Source organism: Dromaius novaehollandiae, chromosome 21, assembly GCF_036370855.1.
Source record: "Dromaius novaehollandiae isolate bDroNov1 chromosome 21, bDroNov1.hap1, whole genome shotgun sequence".
Classification (NCBI taxonomy): domain Eukaryota; kingdom Metazoa; phylum Chordata; class Aves; order Casuariiformes; family Dromaiidae; genus Dromaius; species Dromaius novaehollandiae.
This window is the reverse complement of record NC_088118.1, coordinates 7,814,651-7,835,867: the sequence shown is the minus strand read 5'-3', so window position 1 is coordinate 7,835,867 and position 21,217 is coordinate 7,814,651. Positions and strand designations below refer to the sequence as shown.

The 21,217-nt window shown below is 53.6% G+C and overlaps 1 protein-coding gene across 4 annotated transcripts in view; it reads right to left on the bottom strand.

Moving 5' to 3' along the window:
- ETS1 (ETS proto-oncogene 1, transcription factor) overlaps nucleotides 1-21,217 on the bottom strand; it is a 71,751-nt gene that overhangs the window by 6,819 nt on the left and 43,715 nt on the right. For 3 of the 4 annotated variants that reach the window (XM_026097286.2, XM_026097287.2, XM_026097288.2), the window contains 5 exons: nucleotides 17,294-17,413; nucleotides 16,594-16,794; nucleotides 13,100-13,177; nucleotides 12,135-12,383; nucleotides 8,210-8,470 (listed from right to left, as the gene is read on the bottom strand). In XM_026097286.2, the coding sequence (XP_025953071.1) occupies nucleotides 8,210-8,470; nucleotides 12,135-12,383; nucleotides 13,100-13,177; nucleotides 16,594-16,794; nucleotides 17,294-17,413 (909 nt within the window). The remainder of the gene's footprint in view (nucleotides 1-8,209; nucleotides 8,471-12,134; nucleotides 12,384-13,099; nucleotides 13,178-16,593; nucleotides 16,795-17,293; nucleotides 17,414-21,217) is intronic. The other variant, XM_064524340.1, reaches the window with a different exon arrangement.

The window sequence follows — 21,217 nt, the reverse complement described above, 5'->3', positions numbered from 1 at the left end:
CAACCCCGGCACATGCCCCGGCCTGCGCGCCGGGAGCAGCTCTGCGGAGCCCACGGCAGCCGCTCCACCCCTCCGCCTGTTGTGAGAAGCCCAGATGACCGGGGCAGGGGTGCCGGGGCGAGCGTGGGGGATCCACGCTCGGTCTGCTCCGGCCGGCACGGCCGTGATGAGCGCCGGGAGAGCTATCTCAGCACTGAGTTTCTCCTGCAACACCCAAAAGGGCATTTCTCTGCGACCTAACCCTCTGCTCGCACGCAGAAGTCCACCCACCGAGTGGTCCTCAGCGTCTCCATCGCATCTCCAAAGCCTGGGGGCAACCACGACCCGTCCGTGGGCTCTGAACCGCCGCCTGGGAGCAGAGCCCGTTTCCCACCCCGTGTCGCTCATCCCTTCCGCGCATCCCCGGCCCGAGGCTGGAATTCCCCCCCGGACGCCTGGTCCACGTCACTTCTTGGTGCAAACACGCACGGTGCCACCAGCTCCGCCGAAGGCAGCGCGGCCGGGCCGATCCACGCCAGCCCCCGAGCTGCTGTCTTTGTTATCGCCAAAAAACAACTGCCGCCAGCGTTTTCTTGAGCGACACGGCTAACTCCAATCTCATCTGGAAAACACTTCCTTCCTGGGGTCGCTAGCCGTCTCCGAAACTAGCTGCCGGCTCTCCCTTCCGTTTCTTCCTGCCCCACCATCCCCAGCAGGTCCTCGGAGGACGCAAGCGGACCGAACCCCAGGGAAAGCCTGTCCCCGCGCCCTGCCGGGCCGGAGCGTGCCGGGAGCCATCGGAGCCCAGACAGCGCCTCGGGCTCCGGCCGCGAGAGCAAAAGCCTGCCTCGTTGTGCGCGGCCGTGAGGAGGAGCCGACCGTCCCGGGGCAGCGGCGTTGGCGGCTGTCGGCGCGGTGAGGGAGGGCACGAGCCACCCTTTATGGCACCGCTCCCAAGTTACGTGTCCCGGGGCTTCCCGGAGCCCAGGCCGGGCCAGGCCGCCCCGCCACCGCCTCCGGCACCACGGGAGGCTGCTAAGAATAGCGTCCGCCGAGTGGGGCTCACAAAGGCGGCCCTGTCTCGCCCCGGTGGCCCTGAAGAGGGTCCTTCAGCGGGGCCCGCTGGCCGGCGTCACCCCGCAGGAATGCTCCGGCGTCACGGGGAAAATATGCCTCCGAAGCCTGCCGACGCCAGGCGGTACAGTGGGAACCCTGTCCGAGCGGAGCCGGGCGCGGGAGCGAGCCTGCACGCCCCGCGCGCTCCCCGGCGGCATCGCACCAGCCCTGCGCCGGAGGCGGGTTTCTGCACACCGCCGCGTTGGGCGCGAACCGCTCCATCCCCACCCGGCCGCCCTTATCGGACCGGCTCCGTCCTCCTGGAAAACGCCCGGCCGCAATGTAAGGTACTCGACCGCCCTGCGAGATCCTGCCCCACCTCCTCGCCCGGCCCTGGGCTGGGAAGACTTGGAAACCAAAACACACAATCTGCAAAGTTCCTCCGGCCCCTTTGCGAGAAGTGCTTTGCAAGCCTCAGCTTTTAAACCAAAACCGAGGCTGGGCAGCACAGCTCTGCCAAGCCAAACGTTCCCCACGGAGTCAGATGAATGTGGCGTCTGTGACTCCGCAGCTTAAAACGCGGAGCTGGAGAAGCACCTTGCCCACCCGCCGTCAGCGCTCTCAGAAGTGACGCCAAAACCCCGGTGACAGAAGCGTTGGCCGTGATGGGACGCGCTGCCGCAATTTGCGGCGGCGCCTCGTTTTTATAGGGCTTTGAGGAGCCTCACTAACGAAGAGGAGCTCCTTGTGTCCTAAAGGGTTGGGAGGGAGAGGGAGGGAACGACCGAGACCAACAGGACGAAATAAGTCGGGTAGGTTGGGTAGGTCCGGGCTGGAAGAAGACGCGGCTTTGCATCTGTTCGCCTGCAGCCGGTGCCCAGGCAGAGAGACCCTGCGGCAAGGGGGGCTGCCAGACCGCAGCGTAGCAAGCCACCCGCCCTGCTCCAAGCCCTTTCTCGCCCTGGTGCCACACACCCACGCCGGCCACTTTCACTCGCGGTGACGTTGGTACCACCCAGCCGGTGCAGACAGGCGCCGGCACTGCACTTGGGAAGGCCCGGCACCAAACGCGTCATCGCCCCTTCTCTCGAGCCGGCTTGACACCCCCACCCCTCCCAACGGCCTCCGTTTGAAAGAAGGAAAACAGAAAAAACCTACAAAAAAACCCGAGCGCGGCGCACCTATTCTTCTCGCTATGTGGTTTGTGGTTCCCACCAAACAAAACAAATGGGCATAGCAACATCTCCAAAACAGCCTCTGCTCCCGTCACGTGCTCTCCGCGCCCAAGCCCCCCGTCGACAGCGCTGCGGCGGTGGAGGTTCAGCAGGAGCCAGATCCCTCTTGGCCGAGCGTGGGGAATGGGAAGGTGCAGCTCATCTCCATCGCTTCCTTGCCACACCACCCGCTCTTGCCTCCTCCCCGTCTCGTGCCCAGGCTGGCTCGGTTAGACACACTGCAGGGAGGCACCAGCTTGCGTAGGCAGGGAGGACGGCAGTGAAGCTCAGATCGAAGCATCTTTGAAGAGCAGATATGAAGCAAGTGTGCCCAGAGGACCCAGGAAGCACCCTTCCTCGGCGTGCCACCTGCTTTTGGCCATGGTTACAGACAGGAGAGTGGCCAGACGGGCCACTCTGTGCCAGTTCAGCTTTTCTCATGCATGTCCCCTGCTGCAAGGATGAGCAAAAGAGTCTCTGTGAACTCTCCACCTCCCTCGTGAAGCCGGTCCTGCAGGCCCAGCTCAGCCCCAGCACAGCCAGGCTCACAGGAGCTGCCATGCGACGGTCTGACTCACTGCTCAGAGGAGCGACTAAGCAGCGCTCGCCGCCTCGGCAGCTTCTCCAGGCTGCAGCGAGGCTGCTGCTGGCGGCTGCAGCAGCTCCTGTAAGCGCTGAGCTGCAGTCACGGTTGGGCAGCGTTGCGTGGGGCTGATTTCACTGTCATTTGCACACGTCTGGCAGGTGGGTCGTGAGCCACCGAAGCAGCCCTGAGCCCCACCCTCGAGCTTCCCACCTTGGGATGAGAAAAGCCCCGCTTAGCTCGTAGAGCTGAGGGGCTCTGGGCGCTGGAGGCAGAAAGCAGGCAGGGGAAGCCACCGAGCAGTCACCCTGCGAGGGCAAGAACAGAACAAGCGAGCTGACACCATCACCTGTATCTCAGAGGGTTTGGAGGTGCTGCTTTGCTTCTTCTGACCGTTGGGGCAGCTGACAGCATCTCTGACTTCCCCTGACCAAGACACAGGAGCCTATGGACACCCACACGCCAGGCAGCTCACACTCACCTCCTGGCACACTCCACCACCCATGGGAGCAGGGTGCAGGCCTGATGCTTCTAGGAAAGCAACTGCAGAGGTTCTGGATGCCAAGGACACCCCCGGCTCCAGAGCGTGACAGGAGAGGGGCCGGGAACGCCGCTGCTGGCAGGCTCCCGGACACCGGTGACAGCCAGCGTGCTTCCTTCCCGGGAGCACACCTGGGGAGCTCACTGCCTGAAAGCTTGAGGCCAGCAGCGTAGGCAGCAAGAGGAGGGGAAGAAGCACACGAGCTCTCTCAAAAGACCCACTTTCTTTGGCGCTGACTTGACTTTCCTGCAAAACGGCAGCTGCGCGCTTTCACTTTTGTGCCACAGATAAGCATCGCCCAGAAACAGAGGCTCGTTGAAGGCACGCGCTGCAGGCTGGGACGATTTGGACGGGGGCAGTGGGTTTACCGGGCGCATCTCGGAGACATCTGCATGGTACCGGGGAGGCTGATAGCAAGGCTCAGGGCTGGATCTGGCTTGGGCAAAAACCCTTTGCTACGCAGAAACGCTTCTGGGTGCTTGGGCGAGATAGCATCTCAGAGAGGTCCTGCGCTACTTTGTCTTCTCTAAGGGCAGCATGATAATGAAGATAACATCAATCTGTCAGCTAAGGGAGACAGTCAGGTCACGTGTGACATTAGCTGGGAAGGGGGTATTAACCCTTTAGGTGCTGAGCTCATCTGTGAAGGCTTCAATAACATCTTAAGCAGGTCTGGGGACCAAAGGACAGCACTCCAGCTGCAATGCTGGCCCTGCGGAAAGGAGATCATGGTTTGGTTCCCTGAGCAGTGGCAGATTTGCTTGCAAGCCACTTCGTGTCTCTTGTCCCTCTTACCTCTGCTCTGCTCTGCCTATTCAGCTCTTCAGAGCAGCAGCTCGGCACATCAGAGCCCTGCCACTGGGCTTCCAGGTACTGCGGCGACGCAGATAACGCCGCGAGATGGAAAGCCCCAGCCTGCACAGAAGATGCTGAGGTTCTACATGCCACAAAGCAAACAAACACCACAACTCGCCTAGAAACCCACGCAAGTGCCTCGAGGCGCTCGAGAGAGGCTGCAAACAGTTCAGCCCAGCGTGGCGAGCGCGAACGACCACAGGGCCGGCGGGAGGATTTGAACCTTCTCTGGACCTGCATGACTAGGAGGGCAGCAGCACAAGTAGGTCAGAGGAGTGGAAAAATAAAAATAGGGCAGAAAGGACAAAGAGCAGTGCGGTTAGACCCACACCACCTGCCCTTTCTATGGGCAGGACACTTCTCTGCCGTAGACTGCCAGTGTTCATCCACGCGACGTGGAGTATCGCGAAGGATGCGGGCGGTTGTGGTACCCGTTGGAGCCAGCAGCTTGCAGGATCCGGCTCCGACACAGCCAAAGGCAGGACTGCAGGTGGCACGGAGGCCAAGCCGAGCTGTTTAACCCAGCTGGGCCCCAGGGCTGAGGTATCTGGGTCTGTGTGTTAGGCATCTGTGACAGCATGGCACCTAGCGCCAGCCACCCGCCCACACCAAACACCACACTGCTGCACGAACGAGGGAGTTCAAAACTAGCTCAAATAAGTCACCGTGAGCTCGAGCACATCTGCCTACAGAGCAGATAAGTCCTAACGTACCACCTGCTTAATTTTAATAGAGATGCTCTGTCTCCATTTGCTGGGTCACTTCAAAAATGTAAAATCTCGCTCAACGTAAGACTCAAGCCGGCCCCTAAACCAGAGGTGTCCAGGGACGGCCCTCCCTGTGGGTCCCTGCGGCTATGGAAACTGAAGTTCACCAACTCCTGAGCAGTTACATTTCTCCTTCAAAATAGATAAGAAAATTGCATCAACCTCTATCTGAGCAACCATGGCAACTTGTTAAATTAGGTCAAGATGTGGGGGCAGATAACGCAGCTTTGAAAAGCTGCTTGCGAGCTGGGTGAAGAACACATCAAACGCAAATGGAGCTTCCGCCAAAATGCACCTTCTCACCGAAGCCTGTGCCTCCTAGGGCAGATACCATCAGAGCTCTGCCGCGGCTGTGATAAAGCACAGTGCCACCTCCCAGGGCCACCAGCAAAACAGGCCCTTGGTAACAAAATCTGAACGGTGTTGTCAAATTCCTGAAGTCAACACAGAGAGCCCCGGAGAAAAACGATGCTACGACCTCCCAGGCTTCACTCTTCCACCTCTGCTCTGCACGTCCTAGAACGGCACACCGAGGCACCTCGGGGTATCTGTTGGGTGCTCCACTGGCTGGTGACCACATGCCTGGCGTTGGACATGCCCTCACCTGAGCGAGGAATGGAAACCAGAGGTCCCGGCTGCTTTGGGACCCGGTGCTGGTAATCCCCTGGTCTACTCGCTAGGCTCCACCTCTTCACCAGAGCTGGAAGCACAGCCTAGACTTGCAGTTCCTCTGCTCTAGCCACTAGACAGCACTTCCTCCCCTGCGTAAAGTAAAAGCAAAGTAAAGCGAAGAACCCAAGAGTTCTGCCTGGGAGTCACCACACTCCTGCTCAGCGGCACCGAGAGAGGGCCCGCACTTCCCACCGGCCAGCCGGGATGTCTTTTGCAGAACTACCCTAATCCAGAGCAGTGTTGAGAGGGCCCCGTTCTCCTACGGCTTGTAACGTGTTATTGCTTGCTCTCGCTGCAACCTGTTTTCACAGCAACCTGGCTTCACTTTGCACCCGTGCTGTGCTCCCTCTGCACAGGCAGGGGCAGCAGCAGAAAATACAAGGTGCTGACAAGGCAGCAGGCTGTAAAAAGGGGCAGGTGACATCTCTGGAGTCAATGTCTGCAAAACTCATCTGTTCAGAGAGCTTTCCCAATGGTAAACGCAGGCTGTGGCTGTTTCAGCGCTGAGCAAGCAAGCATCACTCCCACCCAAGGATTTCCAAGTGACGGTGATTCAGGAAGCCTCCAATTTTCCTCTCCTGTTTTAAGGTTTCTCAAGTGAAGCAATGAAAAAAATAACGCGCTCCCTAATATTGATCATTCTGAAACACCTGGGCCAAGGGATTATCTTCCCAGCTCCACAGAGGGTTTGAAATGAGGCAAGGGAAGATGTTATGCGGCACAAAGGGCTTGCAACTGTGCTCTGGCACGGCATTAACTGAAGTCTCACTCTCCTGGTGGCATGCGTCCAAGGACGCTTTTTGGGGTGATAATACTCCTTGGCAAGACCACAGGGTCCAGCCACTGACTTGGGCTCCTCTCACGGAGGCAGCTGGGAACATTGCCTCTCCGTGGGGGCGGCTGTTCTTTTAATGAGATGGAGCAAAAGCGGAGCGAAACGTCCAGCTACCCAGCTCTGAAAACACAGCCCCCAGTTTCGCCAGTACCTCCGTGCCTCAGTTTCCCTACCTGCTAAAAGGCGAGCAACGCTCCCACCCAAGCGCTGGGTACCCCAAACGCTTTTTGCAGGCCCCAGTGAAAGGCGTTATCAGGAGAAAAGAGGAAGAAAAAGCGTAACTAGTGCTCGCGGGTCTCTTTTCTTAGGAACACCAACTTCCGCCAAACGGTGGAGCAACGGCAACGGTGTGTCCCGGGGCACAGCCCCTCCCACCGCTCATGCCTCTCTCTGCCACATCCCCCGGCCAAGAACCATTCAGGAATGGTTTTGCATAGGCCTCCTTGAAACAGTCCCATTCAGCAGGCCGGGCTGAGCTGTCTTTCTAACTAAAGCTATAGCAACAAACCACTTCCTTTTTTACACATAGCTCCTAAAATTATCTCCCCACCTCTCCTCCCCTCTGCAGCACCCCCCAACAAAAAAAATGAGTTATCAGCCCTAAGATGAGCGGTGCGTGGGAGGAGATTTCAGGGACAGTCACACCTCAGGATCTGCTCTGAAGCTTTTGATGATCTTTATCTGCACAAACTATTTCCACCACTTGGTTCCTCCGGGCCACAACCCTGCTACCAACCAGGGCAGGAGGGATCAGTATTTACAAGAGAAAGGGGAACGGGCAGGAGGCTGCCCTGCAAATTTTACCTATAGTGCAGGAAAAAGACATGGGCACAGAAGAACGGGAAAGCATCCTCCCAGCACTCGCTTGAAGCCCCATTGCACCAGGCTTCCCTCCGTGGAGACAGGAGGTGGCCAGCTTGCTGGAGGGCTCAGAGCTGTCATATAAAGAGCTGCAGCCTGCACGGCCTCGCACCTTCTCCTCTCTCCCAGCGCAGGGGACGGAAAATGTTTGGGTCTGCTTTGGCACTGTCCCACCCTTGCCTCACACCAGTGCAAAGAGCAAAACAAGGTGTTTCCTCCGTGCCAAAGGGGGATGAGATCATTTCACATCACATGCAGCTATGCTGGAAACGCAGCCGCTCCTGCCTGAGATCAGAGACCACAAGCAAGAGGCCAGCAAGTTGCATAAAAGTGGTGGAGGAGGAAGCGAGGGCTCCCTAGCAGCTTGTGCTCTCAGCAGTACAAAGCAGACATCGGTCCCTACAAGGCTCAACTGGGAGGCATCCAGGTATAAATGAAAACACAAGGCATTAGTAATAGGCAAGAGCCATCAGCAAAGGCAACAGAGCAGCTGCAGAGCTCATATCAGTGGCTGACGAGATGAGCCTAAAATCCTGCACTCCGCCAGATCCTAGATTCTCCATGAGTTAGTTTTGGGGTGCCCACGCTTGAAGGAAGCGCAGTCTTGGGGGTCAGCGTGCTGGCAGATGTGCCCGCGCCGGGACCACATGCATGTGGCTGACCCCAGGGGCACTCCAAAAGCCCTCACTCGCTGACTTTTGGGCTGCCGATGCCGACCCTGGGCAACCCACAGACCGTGGAGGCCCCGCAGAAGGAGGTGTGAGCACGGGTGCTGCCCTCACCGCACCGCCGGCACCGCCCCGGACGCTCGGCAGAGAGGCGGCTCCATGCCGAGCGTGACCCTACCTGTGTAGCCAGCCAGGGCAGCAGCAGGAATGACGGGCTTGTCCTTGTTCATATCGGCCCGATCGCGAACATAGTCCTTGAAGGTGCCCTTGGGCTTGTGGTTGGGCAAGGCGGCGGGGTAGTCCTCCGAGTCAAAGCTGTCGTAGGAGGGGACGCGCTGGAGGCTCTGGAAGGAGGACTGGCTGCTCCAGGACTGCGTCAGGCGGTCGCAGCTGTCGTAGCTCTCTATGCTCTCAAAGGAGTCCTGGCCGCCCAGCTTACCTGGCGAGAGGAAGGGGCACGTGAGAGGCGCCTGGCTGGCAGGGGCTGCCGCGACGCGGCACGGCCGGGAGAAGGGCGCGCAGGCAGCACACAGCCGGGCAAACGCCGTCCCACCGCGCTTCACCTCCAAACAAACTCGAAAGTAAGCCCTGAAGCTGGGATACTTTGATTATTTGCATAGCTCAGAGCAGGGCCATCCGAGCTCCAGGGAAGTGACGGCTGCAGAGCAAGGCAGACAGAGTCAGGAAAAAGAAAACGGGAGTCCTGACTGTCCACCCAAGAGAGATGCCTGAGGCGCACTGGAAATTGTCCTCTGTTTCGAGAAATATTCCACTTTACCAGATACTTCTGGCTCAGTTCAGGTGCCTTAACACAGGCCACTAGTGCACTCCAGGGCCACCTATTTGGCCTCTAGCACCTGCTGCAGAAAGACAAGGGTCTCCCGTAAGCCCCATGCTGTATCTGCCAACCCCGTATAAATGCTGCTCCGGCATATTCTAGGCCACTGCACACCCTTACTTTTCATGTTTCCTACAAAACTATACAACTGCCTTTTATTGCCATATGTTACAACCAGCTTCCACCCCCCAAATCCCCAAACAGCAGCAGACTTGATGGAGGAGGAGAGCCAAAGGCTGGGAGCTCAAACAGCTATTTTTCCAGTTCTGGTAAGGTGAGCACAGCTGGGTCGTATCAAGGCTGCTCTCTGGGGTATTTTTAGTAAAGACCAGAATACAAAAGGCCAGATCCTCACCAGTGCTATGGTGATTTACACCCACTAGAGACAGTGTAATATACCCGCTGTACTTAAAAGAACGGAGAACTAAAAAAGGATCCCAAGAACAAACTGAAATTGCTCTCTCTGATCTCCCTTACGCTGCCAATTGCTCAACATCTTTGCTGACAAGCTACGAGCGTAACAGGATCATTCAAGTTCACCAATTTCCCAAACCGGGCTAAAAACAGCTGCTGGGATTGTGCAAGAACTCCTGGAGAAATTTCCATTGGCAGAGCGACCCGCCGCTTGAGCCCAGATAGTAAATCACGGGGGAGCGGGAACGTGGAACAACGCTGGCACGCTCCCCCAGATATTTGGTGTGTTGTAGTTTGAGGAGCACTTGCTGCAAAACAACTTTAACTGCTGTGGGTGCAGAGCGCTGCCGAAGGCGGCTCTCCCCCGATCCCCGACCTGGCGACGGGCAGTCCCTGCCCAGCCTAAGAAGATGCCGTCTCTCCGACCACATGAACTGGTCCCACGAGCCAGCCCTGACTCCCTTCACGTCTGAGATGCCCAAATTCCCCTTAAAATGAATTCATGAGGCTTAGTGTAGTGCAATGCCCAACATCTCCCCTTAAAAGCTTTCTGGCTAGTTACTTATAATGGGTCCAAACGTCATATGTTTCTACTGATAATATCTGCGCTTCAAGCTCTTTTTTTTTTCTTTTAGTTTTTTGAGAACTGCACAAAAAACAGTTCAATTACTTCCCAGATCCTGCAACGGGAAAATACACCGCTTTGTGCACATTCATTAATCGGCAAAACCACTTCCCTGGGAAGTCCTGGGGCATGAGTTCCTGTAGAAAGGGAATGAAAAATCTCCCAGATGAACAGCCGCAGCGTCAGAGACGCAACTTTTGTCATTTCACTGAAAACTCACCTAAATTTGACCTAGCTGTGAGCCTTGGAAAATCACTCCTTGCACCTCCTAAGTAGAAACTTGTTAAGGCTTTGGCAGCTACGCTTTCCAAAGAGACGCCCTCGCTGATAAGGCAGAGGGGAAAAAACTCCCAAGGAACCACAGAATTAACTCCTAACGCCTGCACAAAGCAAGGTAGGAGGGGACTGCCTGGAAAACCTTCATCCTGACCTTCCTGCTTCTGAAGTGTTTGACTTTGCAGCTGATTAATCTTTTAATGCAGTTACTTGATGTGGAAGGTAAAAATGTATGTAAATATAAATAAGCTGGACTCTGGTTTATATTAAGGCTTCTTTATACCACTCTGGGAGGATTTATACCACCCAAAGGCCCTTCTGCATTGCTAAAATGAGTGTTCATGTAAGCAAGACCGTAGCCTGTTGCATTTCTTAAATCCCCACCACGGTTAAAGTGTTTGCTAACACTTGTGGCCCTGGGTCCCCAACGCAAGCTTCAGGTCTCTTACTTCTCTCCCTTCGAGCCTTTTTAGGCTTGCCAGAGAGAACAGGCTCAAGGTACAATTGCAAAAGCAGGCCTGAATCATTGCATCTCAATGAGAACTATTATGAAATCACCTACATGAAAGAGAAGGTCAAGAAAAGGGGAAGACGCAAATGGAAGAGACAACCCCAGAAAAAGCAGCTTACCTAAAAAAAAAAATACCTAAAACACAGCTGCCCTCTCGGCTCGCCATATCATCACCTCTCGCATGTTAACACTCAGCTAGCAGAAGCAGGGGTAATAACACAAATAATAACTTTCCTGTCATTAGCTCTCCCAGCTCGGAAGAGGAATGAGAGGCTTAAAACGAGCTCCACGGAGCCCTGCATGTGCGATGCAGACCTGCAAGGGGCTCCAGCTTTCCCGGGGAACCAACACATCTTCCGCTCTCGGTGCTGTATGAATGGGTTTAAACATCCAACATCAAACCTGGCTCACAGCAACACGTCCCTATAATGAATTTTAGGAACGGGGACGCCTGCTTTCTATTCAGGGTGCGATCACAGGCAGGTCAGATCTCTTCCCTGGGCCTCGGGTTCCCTACCTGCAATCTGGAGATAATGATACCCCTTTGGAAGTGGCTTTGACGCTACGGATTAAACTTTAGCTTTGAACAGATACTGTGAGCCAGATCCTCAGCCTAGTTTTAAGCAATGTAGTTACAATGTAATGGGGCATCTGGGCCCCATGTGTTCAGAATTTAATGATATTAATTGAAACGGCATTTGGGCTCAGATCCTCCAAAGTGTTTAGGTGTTTAACTGCCATCAATTCAAACAGGAATTATGTACCTATCATTCTTTGGAGATGCAGGGTAGTAGCACAAGAATTCAGGGGGTCATTCGGCTCTGTCATTGACCCAACGCATGACATCTGCATCTCCTAACAAAGCATAGGGCCTGAGTTCACTGGAAGAGATTATCAGTTCAGGCAAACAGCCATTAAAATCAATGGAGATAATGGATAAAGACTTCAGATCATCATGCGTAAAAGCTTTCAGAGCCTTGGACAGTAATTCCTGATGAGAACTTGTGAAGGATTTGTGGGTTTTTGCCTGGTCCCCTAGGAAAATGAGATTTATACAAGCACACAGCAGTCTGTCCTCCCTAGCAACTTCTAAGCCTATTTCAACTTCACTCAAGTTTGACATCAAAGTAGAGAGCCAGAAATGTTGTATTTTTGCAGATGTTGTAAAAACAGGCAGCTGAGCAGAGAAGAGAAATACCCTCTTAATGTTTTCCCTCGAGAAAAAGGCAGGGAGGGCTCAAAGCCATCAAGGAATCTGCCTGGGAGGTTCAATCCCACAAGATATAAACATTGGGAAATAGGCTTCCTTAATGCCATCGCACAGCTCCCTGTTGGGCAAAGGACTGTCTCCTACAGAGGGAAAGGCAGCGCTTGTACGCGTTGATACGGGTAGAGGTAGCAAGAACCCAAGCAGCACCCCGGGAGAAGCCTGACTTTACCTCGGCTGGCACGGCCCATGCACATGTTATCTGGCGTGACCACTTCTTGCTTGATCGTGAAGTAGTCTGTCTGCAGGGAGTCCGTCTGCACAGGGTCCCGCAGGATGACCGAGGGATAGTCGTTCTCGTACTTGAGGGACAGGAGCTCCTCGGAGCTGATGGGATGGAGGGTCTGGTAGGACTCGGTGATGAAGCTGGGCTCGGAGAACTCTGAGGGAGGCACGCACTGCGCGTGCTCGATGCCATAACCTGCCGGCAGAGCGGGAACGTCAGGACGCAGCCCGAAACAGGCCAGCTCGAAGAAAGCCAGAGCGTTAAGTCTCCCTTAAGTCTCCCACAGCACACTGAGATCTCAGATGCTGTTCTCTTACAGAAAACCTCCAAACCAATGGCAATGGGAAGTGCAGGGGTCCAGACTGATCATCCATCTCTTTCCTTGCCAGGTTCCTATCTAGCAATCCAGAATGAGAGCTCTCTTCCCCTCTGCCCCTTCTTTTTTTCTTTTTTTTTAAATGGGTTCCCATATTAGAAACATTCCCAATATTCTGGGGTGTTGAGCCGGTCTCTTTCCAGACCTGTTGAGCTACAGCTTCAAACAAACAGTGCTTGCCAGGTCAGATCACGACATCTCAGGGCAGTCACCGAAACGTAAAGACGGCTTCTAAAAATGTCGACCCAAAACACTAGACAAAAGCAGCATTTGCTCTGAGTTTACAGATATCCTGAATCACACCTTTAAGCACATATCACGTGCAGCTACTGTCACTGGAGGTTAACACCGAGACTCTGATAAATGCTACCACAGTCGTTTCACTACGAAGAGTAGAAGAAAGAGGAGGAAAGACCGAGCTACATACTTTGCAAGCTCTGCCATGACAGGGCAACAGCTGCATGGTGCAGCCTCATATGATGCAGACAAACCTATGAGAGGTGACACTTTTCTGTCCTGAAGCACTGGGACTTACTAATGAAGTAGTCTGAAGTATAGCGGGATTCTGGATATGCTGCATTCACTCCATTTGCTGGGTACGGTTTCACCTCTTCTGCAACGAGAAAAGGAAGCAAATGTCACATGTCCACAGGCATATCGTGCTTTGCAAAACTTTCAGTAACACAGACAGGTCTGAACTTCCTAAAATTCTCCTCTCCAGTTTAAACTGGGACTTTCAAAGGAACAGAAATGGGGTAAGTGCCGAAATCCCAGTGCAACAAGCGCCCAATGCACTTGGGTTCCTCTGGGAAGTCTAGTCCCAGGCATGGCCAAATAAATAAAACACAGCAAAACAAGCAGAAAAGCCCAAACAAACACACAAAACAGGACAAAGAACCTCAACCCCTTTCTCAATCAGCGGCTCCAGGTGGTTTTGAAATATTAGTTGCATAATTTCCTTGCTTCCTTTAAGTTTTGTTGTCTTTCACCCTTTTGATGATTGTTTAGCAAGGTTACATGTATGAGCTCATGAAAAACCCACCACAAAAGGACAGTTGTTTTCCTGAAAAAGCCTCTATTTTTAGGCCGTTTAGCTTACACCTGGCGAAGGCAGAGGATCCTATGCTCAGAAACACTTTGTTGCTCTGACCATCGACCAACGCCTGACATACTCGGTGCTGCATGCACGTATACGCAGCACCTACAGTTGCAGGCTTTATATAGGCGTGATTCACTAAAAGAAGGAGTATGTAGCACATCAAAGCAGAGATTTTCCGCTTTCCACTGCTTTTTCCCCACACCTTGGTACTCGGGGCTTGGCGCTGAGTTTGCCTTCCTATTTAGTAGCCCCGCTGCAGCTCCCCGGCCAGTTTTTCCATTAGCACCTTACTAATTTGGGCTCCAGTTGCAGCACAGCATGCGGGCAGAGATACCGCCATGGGAGATTTTATTTTCTTTGCAGCGGGTAGCAAAAATAAAAAACACAGACAACGCCAGGTTCTGTTTATTTCTGCTGAGGCTTAAGAGAAACCAACCAAAGATAACGCACGTTCGCTTGCAAGAAGCCTAATTTTGGCCTTCTCTCCTGGGGATTGCAGGGTGGAAAATATGCTCTAACAAAAGGAGGGTTTGTGCAAACAGAGGGACCTAATGAGAAACGCTCTGCTCCTCTCCCCGCGGAGCCTGCCAAGGGGCAGGGTGGGCGACCACAGAGACAGGGAGCAACCTTCAGCTAGGCTTACAGTCAAGCGCGGGGCACTGCTGACTGCTGGTAACTGAGGAGGTTATTTTAAGAAGAAATTTGGAAAAAAATAATGCCTGAAAATACCCAAATCCATGCAGGGAAAAGTCGCCAAGCTCCTGCCGTTTTTAAACCCTGAGCAGCCTGTGGTACATGAGTCACCCTCTCGGAAAGAGCTCACAAGGGAGGCATGTTAATAGGAGGGACACTGAGGTCACAGCCTGTCCCAGCGTGACCTGACGCCGGTGGTGGGACAGCTATAGGTAAAGCCAAACATGTGGTTATGTTTGGCTCTCCCACCATTGGGGTTAACAGCCGCTCCCAGCACCCGCAGGGCCTAGCGACATTGGTGGGCGGCTGGCCAGGATGGAAGAGATGGAGAGTGATGAGTTGGACCCTCTTATTTGTGAGCCTGACGAAACCTTCGTCCTTTTATGCTTCACATCCCCAGCTGCAAAGTGGAGAGGACCATCTCGTGTGAGCGGAGAGGACCATCGAGAGACATGGCAGGGACTATTTGGCACGTTATCCTTGTGCAGCGCCCAGCCCAACAGAACCCAGACCTCGTCTGGCGTTGTGAGACGTAATACCAGTAAGACGAGTCCCAGGACTTAGTGAGGACAGGAATTAGTCCTAGGGGTGAAGCTGGTTATTTCTTGGAAGCTCTTTTCAGTTAATCTCCAAACACTTCACAGATATCGCACCTCTGGGAAATGTGTTAAGAACCCACCACGGGAGCTAGATCTCAGATAACTCATGCAAGAAGTGACAAAAGTCACCAGTAAAACTGGACACAGAATGGAGATTTCTTCATTCCCAGGGCTGTGCCAACAGCACTGAGATAAAGAAATTCTCTTTTATTCCATCCTTTTGGAATAAAAGCTGCAGCTTTTGAGTCCAGAACCCGACAAGCACCTTATTCTGTAAAAGCTCTTATCTACCTAAGACCTTATGCCCGCATGACTGCAGCATCTGAACACCCACGTGTCAGTGCTGTAAGATAAGGAAATATGATCCCTACTTTACAGCTAGCGAAACTACAGTGCCAGCTTTACTTCCATGTCTTGGCGGATCCGCAGAACATGTCTGGGAAGAACAGAAATGGGAGCAAACCCAGATCTCTGATGGCTCTGCAAGTCCCTACCACCCAGCGCGCCCTGCTTCAGCAGTTTACGGCACAAGGGAATGAAGAAGGGTATCGGGAAGGCAGAGTTATGTTATGAGCAACAGCACACAGCAAGGAGAAATTGAACTGACCATGTCATCTTGCTTTCGTTAAACTGCTCGCTGTTGATAAAAGCACTCAATAAAAATAATGCAAAAAGAAAAGAACCGAACACATACGGAGTCAAAGAGCAGAAAAACAGCCCGTCGCAGACCCTGGGAAGAACCATGTTTACCTTTTGCAAACCACAGGTACCAGTAAAATTAGTAATCAGTAATTAACATCCATTTGTCAATGGTTTCCTGGAAGGCATAACCTTGCTCCCCCTCTCCTTCCTGCCACCACGGCAGGCCCAGAGACAGGCACGCACGGTCTCGGCAGCAGTGCAAGGGATATTCCCGGAAAGCAAACAGCCCTGCACAAAACCCAGCTAGGGAGAGAGCCCAGATTTGCTGCCACTCTTGTTCGAGACTCAGTTAAAGGTCTCAGACTTTTCACCTGCTCTTTAGAAACCTTCCCAGCTTTCAAGCGGTGCTCGAGCATCCTTCAGCCAAACGCTATGAAAATCAACACCTAAAATCAATGCCCCCCAGATCAACAGAAATTAATGCCCTCACATGCTCGCAGGCAGGGACTGGCAGAGATTGCAGCCTCCCGCGGGGGACACAGCCACCCTTACCTAAATGTTATTACACCTTTTGAGACACGAACCACAGAAAAGCAGCTTTCAGTCGTGACTGGGTGGGATTTTGTTGATGCTGTTCCGCTGGAGGAAGCAGTAAAATTCACAACGGGAGCTGAGTGAACCGACAAAGAATGCTTTGGAAAATCCCACCGTTAGTTTCCAGGCAAGCAAAATGTCCCTGCCTGCTGCGTATTCCTGCCAGAGACCGGCATGGACATCCCTCCTCTTTCAAGAGGGGCCAGGATTTGCATTGCCTAGTACTGGTTGGAATATCCATTTCGGTCCTACTGGAAGGACACAGCTGCCCTTGCTGGTACCACAGCCCAAGGTGAGCACCTCATTGCAGAGCCACACTGTAAGCCAAGCTCTTCGGAAAGGCCCAAAACCAGACTAGCCCAAACCACAGGAGCAATTCACCCCAGAGACAACAGGACTCACCTTTCTGCAGGATCTCCAAGTGTTCCCAGAGGATATCTCCCACAAAGTCGGGCGCTAGCTCCAGGAAGCACTCCTTGCCCAGGGCGCAGAGGGCAGCTCCGTTCATGCAGAACTTCTGGAAATCCACACCCTTGAGGCTAAACTCGTTCACCGCCCACATCACCCAGTCCCGCACGTGCGTCTCCGTCCACTGCTGGGGATCTGCGCCAAGGAATTGTGGAAGAGACCCATTAGAGAGCAACCGCAAGACATCGTCCCAGGAAAACAGGACACAAACAAGCCTACAGCTATACTGATGGATAAGCCACCTGCACAGCTTCATCCCTATGGTTCTCTGATCCCCTTCTTCCACCCGCTTCTTCATCGGCCTCTTGTAAAAGGTACCAGCTGCTTCTCCATATTGTGGACATGACCAGGTGCTTTCAGATAGAGGTCCCTGAGCTGTCTCCAAAAGAGCACCAAAACTATAGGAGCAGTCACGCAGTAGAGGTCATCTCACTTTGTTAGCAGAAAAGACAGACACAGTCTGAAAAATTTTGCCTGTTACGTCCAGACTTTTCCAGCTGAAGCTGCTGGGAAATGAGGCAGTACTACATGAAGAGAATCAATAAAGGAGATGGCAGATTTGGAGACGGGGATCCTGGCAGGGGGAACGTTCTCCGTGTCTCCCATGGGTGCTCACCAGGGTGCTGTGCCTTACCTTTGGGGATTCCCAGCCGCTGCTGCTCTTTTGCGAAGCCACTGAAGGTGGCCTTCAACGCCTGAGACATCATTTCTTTGCTGCTGGGGGTTAACAAAGGCACGTCCGCACATTCCATATCTGAAAGAAGCAGGAGAGAAGAACAGCCATAAGGACATAGGACCAGGAAAGACAACATGAGTCCTCAAGCGCAGTCTGGGATCCCCCTTCCAGCAGCTCTCCGGAACGGCACGCCGCAGTGTCGACACCCGTCGGGACGACTGATTACCCACACCGTTGTGTTCCAGCATTGCCCTGTTTCATTTGAAGTCACGTCCATCACCTTACGCACACCCAACACACCAGAAGTACTCCTTAGCTACGTTAACTGTCAGAAAAACAGAACAATCCCGTTTTTCCTCTTGAAAGTTTCCCACCAAGACTCTCTAGCCCTAAACCTGCTATTAACCGCAAGCCCATGAGTAGATTTGCTTGAACACAAGGGAAATAACCATATGCTTGTAAGCAGCCTGTGCTGAAGTGTTTCACCATGCTGGGGCTGAAGGGCAGAGACAAGCCTTGCCCGGTAAGCCGAGTTACATGATGCACATGGTCTCTCCGTGAGCCAACCATGGACACGGTTGCGTTGATGGTCATATCAAAGACCATCACCAACACCAGCATCTCTGAATTACCGCCAAAGCAAAGGGGACACACAATTTTAGAAGAATCCCAGGCAATCCTGGAAAAACTAAGTTCACGGCAGGATGAGGCATGATGAAGAACGAGCAGAAAAATCCATCCGAGGAGGGAGGCAAAACAAAGAGCTGGAAAATCCCACATTAGCCTGGAGTTACATAACAACGCGGCCCGGGGAGCAGAGCGCCGCGATTCGGAGTGAGTCACCACCCAACGCTCAGCCACCCCCATGGGAGAGCCGCGGGCCAGGCCGTGCGCCGGGGCCTTGGACCGAGGCCTGGTGGGAAGCAAAGGTCTCGCGCACTTTCTTTCCTTTTTTTTTCTTTTTTCCTTCTCTTTTTCTAATTGATTTGGAAGGGGGTGGATATTTGTAGCCTAAGCATTTCATAAACCCGCTTAAAAAAAAGAAATCCCCTCAATCGGAACAAAGGTTTGGCTCTTTTTCACGTATTTTAAGCATTCCTGAAAAACGTCTTTTGTGGAGAAGGCAGGCCTCTCCTAAAATCACCGTCTCAAATGACCGACCTCCATCAGTCTCACTGCAAACCTCAGAGCGCTTCCACCTGAGGGTAGGAGCCAGAGCGACTGTAGCCTGCTGGACATTTTTCAATGAAAACTGTTCTCAGTGGAAAACGAGACAACTTGCACATGCTTTTTTTGGTGTTTTCAGGACTGTCTGGATGCGGACACCAAAATGCAAAGAATTCTCCTTTTTTTGTGGAAATCTTAGCCACGTTTGCTTTCCGTAGCTCTACGTCACAGATGCGAATCCAGGCTCTGATTTAATAACCCATCATACCTGCAAAATGTTGGCCAGGGCTTATTTCGAGAAGAACTAATGCCCCGGTGAGCCAGGGCTAGGACAGCTCTGCAGCCGCCGGGCTGAGGTACCCTGAGCCTCTCTGGACTTCATGGTCCACCCCGGTCCTGCCCAGCCAAACCCAAGCCCAAGGGGCGCGAGGAGGGGTTTCAAGTGCAAAAGGGCTTGGACGACCCATCTTCAGAGCAACCCCAGGCCAGCGGCCGGCCCCGACGCAATTCTGCCTGCACACTAAAAAAAGCCACTTTCTGTCCCCGTCTTTGCCCCTTCCAGCTATCGTGTCGGGGTAAAACACACGCCAAACCTCCCTCTTTTCGGCTCCCTCTCCCATCAGCCACCAAGCCACTGCAGTAGCGACTTGCACAATCCTTTGCTCAGGTAGCACCAGTCCGGTTGTGCAGATCCCTCGCCGACTCCAGGCCTCTCGGGGCCTGACTCCTCTCCCTAACCCTGCCACATAAATCAGGGAATTGGCCTGCTGCAGTGGAAGTATCTGGACCTTCGAAAGCAAAGAGCACATTCAAGGGCTGTTTGGCAAATTACACTTCATTATTTACTGGATTTGGCTGGAGAGGGCATGGAAAAACGAGCAGGCACCCTAGATATCTCTGTTCTCCATCTGCTGCTTTGAGATAACGCTGGGAGAAAGTGGTTCAGTGCCCCTTTCCCTTCATCCTCATGTTACATTTTAATGCTGCGCTTGCTGTGCTCTGTGGCTGCAGGGACCACCCAGGAATCACCCCCCTGCGCCGGCTGCTTAAACGGCAGTTCACTGCTCCCCGGCGCTATGGGAAGATGAGTCAGTCAGCCCAAGAAAACGGTCCTGCCCCTGCTTTACGCCGAGCCACTCACAAAAACCTCTGCGCAGATGACCTCCTTCAGCAAGCCACCGAGGGACCCGGGGGGACGAGGCGCTCGGCTCTGCAAACCTGCGTTTTTCATCTTTGCGGCGCAAGAAAGGGAGCATCTACGGCTCCCGCGTTCGCCTGCAAGGCTCGCGGCTGGGCTTGCACGCAGCCCCGCGCATCGATTTTTCAGTAGCAGGGGATAGGGTTTCAGCTCGGTAAGGTGAACGCTGAGCCCTGCGCAAACAAAACGTCAAAACACGGGATCCTGAAAAGCGATTCCCAGGGAGAGGTCGCCGCAGAAGAAAACGGTCTGGCTGCAGATGAAAAAAAAAAATGCGCCTGCAAAGCGCTAAAGGAAGGTTGTTGTTGGTTGTGTTTTTTTTTTTTTTTATGCCAAAACAAACCAAAACGTGCATTTCAGGACTTCTCATTCAAAATATTTTGCGCTCTGCAAATTTAGAAGTGAAGCACCATCGACACTTTTGTTATTGGACCAGCAGCTACTAGTTAAAATTTCTTCAGAACGAAACACAGCGAAAAGCCCCAAGCTTGCAAACACTCGCAGAAGCCTAATTTTAGTCAGCAGTGTCCCACATCTATATACGAGGTCAAACATGTAAAATTAAACGCGTTCATCAAGCTCTGCATACGTGTTTGTGGACAAGTCCTAGCTGAGTGATCTGCAGGAGATTTGGGGGGGACGGTTTTTACCTCAGCTCTGCCTCTTCTGGTTTTGAGATACAGAAGCTACTTAAACATCTTTTTTTTTTTAAAAATCCCTGTCGGCCCCGGGAGCGCGTGGGGCCTTATCCTGCTCTCCCCGAGGCAACTTTGCCGGCGGCAGGGGCGTCTCGGCGCGGGATGGAGCCCCCCCTCGCCAGCAGACAAATCACTCGCCTTCAGTTTGGGGTGCCTAAAGGTCAGAAACGCAGTAACAAAAGCAGACCGGGCTAAGCTTGCCCGGGTTTCAGCTTTCACTGTCATCTGAAACCTGTTTCCAAGATTTTAATCAAATCTTACACAAATAAAATGTCCCCTTTCGCCTACCTCCCGCTGTCCCCAAAGTACACAGGCGCACACGGGCAGGCACGCACACACAGCGGCTCCGGAGGAATGTGTGGGAAAGGAGCACGAATCCGCACCAAAAGCAGCTGTCACACCTAAGCGCCGCTCGGAAATTCGGGGTTTAAAGCCGAAAAGCAAGCACGGCAGCGAGGGCCGCCGAGGCCGCGCGTCGGGACCCCAGGCTCGGCCGGCTGTGTAGTTTTACGACACCCATTAAAACCTCATCTACGCCGCTTCCACGTGCAGCCGTTTGCCTCGATGCCCTGCCTGCAGTTGCTGCCGCTACACGGACGGGGAGCTGCATGCGATTTTCCTCCCGGGAGACCAGGCAGGGCCTTCTGGTTTGGTTTTTAAACGCTACCAGGAGTTGCAGTTGCTCTGGAAAATTATGTCCCCAGCATCTGCAGCATGTGTAGAGCAGGGAGAAGCACTTTGCCTTACGCAGCGGGGAGGCAGAGGGCGACGTCTCTGCAGCCGGCTGCCGCTTCCCAAAGCAACGAGGGATTTGGGGGC